Source organism: Peromyscus eremicus, chromosome 6 (assembly GCF_949786415.1).
Source record: "Peromyscus eremicus chromosome 6, PerEre_H2_v1, whole genome shotgun sequence".
In the NCBI taxonomy this organism is placed as follows: Eukaryota; Metazoa; Chordata; class Mammalia; order Rodentia; family Cricetidae; genus Peromyscus; species Peromyscus eremicus.
In genome coordinates this window covers 79,981,102-79,983,634 of record NC_081421.1, presented here as the reverse complement: position 1 = coordinate 79,983,634, position 2,533 = coordinate 79,981,102, and the positions used below count along the sequence as shown (strand labels likewise).

Here is a 2,533-nt window from a genome sequence, read left to right as displayed (position 1 = left end):
GCAGAAGTTGACTGAGATAAGAGTGATTCATCAACCATCATTCTTATCAAGTTTCCCTTTTTTGTTTCTTGACAGTCACAGAAATAAATAGTCTAAGCCCATAATAAACGAAATTTCTAAAGCAAAAGGCATGCTAATTTATGAGAAACAAAAGTGGCCTTATTTTAAAGTACACTTTATGCTATATTTTAAAGGCAAGCACTGCTCTGCCTTTTTTTTTTTTTTTTTGGTTTTCACATTTTTATTGGGGGCAACAGGGAAGGGGGCCTCTTCCATCAGCAGGAGTATTCACAGGTTCTTCAGCCATTCCAGACTTGGGCCCTGAGGGTCCTGGGGGTGGCTGGGCACATCCGGCATGTTCCCATTATCTCGTACAGGCACTGGGTAGGTGTAGGGTGTGACTCTGTTGATCATGCCAGCATACTTGGTATAGGGGCTGATTATGGGCATAATTATAGCGAGACCCCAGATAGAGAAGGACACCACTAGCACCGGCTGGTTCGCCCAGGCATTCTTAAGGAAGGCGGATATTCTCGCGGCCATCTTGGTCTTCTGCTCTGCCTTTTAAACATACTCTTTGTGTGGTTTCAGTTTCTTTGCCTGACCTAGGCATTTGAAAACCCTTTAGCAGAGCTAGACATGCTGGCACATGAGTGTAACCTCAGCATTTAGGAGTCAAGAGCAGGAGAATTTGGAATGCTATATTGAAAAGATACGAGAGAGTGGGCAGCCTTATCTTGTTCCTGATTTTAGTGGAATTGCTTTGAGTTTCTCTCCATTTAATGTGATGTTGGCTGTCAGCTTGCTGTAAATTGCCTTTATTATGTTTAGGTATGTGCCTTATATTCCTGATCTCTATAAGACCTTTATCCTGAAGGGATGTTGGATTTTGTTGAAGGCTTTTTCAGTATCTAATGAGATGATCATGCGGTTTTTTTCTCTTTCAGTTTGTTTATATGGTGTATTACATTGACAGATTTTCCTATGTTGAACCATCCATACATCTCTGAGATGAAGCCTACTTGATCATGGTGTGTGATTTTTTTGATGTGTTCTTGGATTTGGTTTGCCAGTATTTTATTGAGTATTTTTGCATTAGTGTTCATGAGGGAGATCAGTCTGTAATTCTCTTTCTTTGTTGCATCTTTGTGTGGTTTGGGTATCAGGGTAACTATAGCCTCATAAAAAGATATTGGTAATGTTCTTTCTATTTCTGATGCATGGAACAATTTGAAGAGTATTGGTGTTAGCTCTTCTTTGAAATTCTGGTAGAATTCTGTGCTGAAACCATCTGGTCATGGGCTTTTTTTGGGTTGGGAGACTTTTAATGACTGTTTCTATTTCCTTAGGGGTTGTAGGTCTAGTTACATTGTTTATCTGGTCTTGATTTCTATCTAGAAGCAGTACCTGGCCACATCTTTCCCTTCATTTTCACCTAGAGTCCTGCAGCCTCTACTTACAGAACACCCTGCAGATCTCCCTGTCCTGCCTTCCCTCTAAGCTGGTCCACACTCAAGCCCTACCATCTTTTCCTGAACAACCCCAGAAGCCTCCTGTTTTCTATGTTTCCAAACTCCAGCCAACTTGAAATCAATGGGCAGTGATGACTACTTGGCCTTGCTTCAAATTTAAAATGATAAGAAGTCAAAGCAATGACAGCAGGAAGAATACAAGTTAGATTTAAAGACAACTTCTTGCCAAAGTAACGACTGCTTGTGTGTGTGTGGGGGGGTTGGATATTGACTTGGAAGAAGCACAAGGAAAACTTCTGGGCTGCTAGAAGCATTCTATACCATGATGAAGATGTTGATTATATGGGTGCACATATATATTTGTGTAAGTTATACCTTAATTTTGAAAAGTTAAAAAAAAGAGAAAAAAAAGAGAAAAAAGGAAGGACTGTTTGCCAAGATTATAAAGACGGTTTGGCAGTATGTGAAGGGCTGCTGTGAATTGGCTTTCGTGGCTCTCTTTCAGAATAGGATGGAGTCCTAGGCTCCTGTGGGTATGCAGTGTCTTGAATTAAAGATATATAATCAGAAATCACATTTGCTCTGTTCCCTCTACCCTTGGCTATGCATTTGGTGCATCGTGATGAATATTTAATGTGTCACTTAACATTTCATCATAGAAGAGTATTTAAGGGTATTATGAATAATTAACATTTTGGGCGGCGAACTGTTTGAGAATATCCAGTCTGGGCCATTCTCACTGTGGGACCAAATCACTGTGAGATTCTTTGGGTAAAAAGCTGCCATTCATATGCCAAGCTTGTCCTAGATCTGCCCAAATGACACAGTGTCCTTCAGCTTTAAAATAAGCTAGTCTCAGTCATAGGGACTCTAGTGATAAAGAGCAGCAATTCACATTCATGGAGTGACATAGTAATACATACTGTTTCCCAATGAATTGCAGCTGATCAACTTTTTTTCTTTCATTTTTCTTTATTAAGAAATTTTCTACTCACTCCACATACTATCCATAGATCCCCCTCCTCCCTCCTCCCACCTCCCAGCCCTCTTTCCCAAGCCAC

General features: G+C 40.4%; 1 protein-coding gene across 1 annotated transcript; it reads right to left on the bottom strand.

Annotated features, from left to right (window-relative positions):
* Positions 1–224: 224 nt before the first annotated feature.
* Positions 225–546, bottom strand: LOC131912630 (NADH dehydrogenase [ubiquinone] 1 alpha subcomplex subunit 3-like). Its single transcript, XM_059264944.1, has one exon. The coding sequence runs from the start codon at positions 541–543 to the stop codon at positions 289–291; it is 255 nt and encodes an 84-aa protein (XP_059120927.1). The 5' UTR covers positions 544–546; the 3' UTR covers positions 225–288.
* Positions 547–2,533: the final 1,987 nt, after the last annotated feature.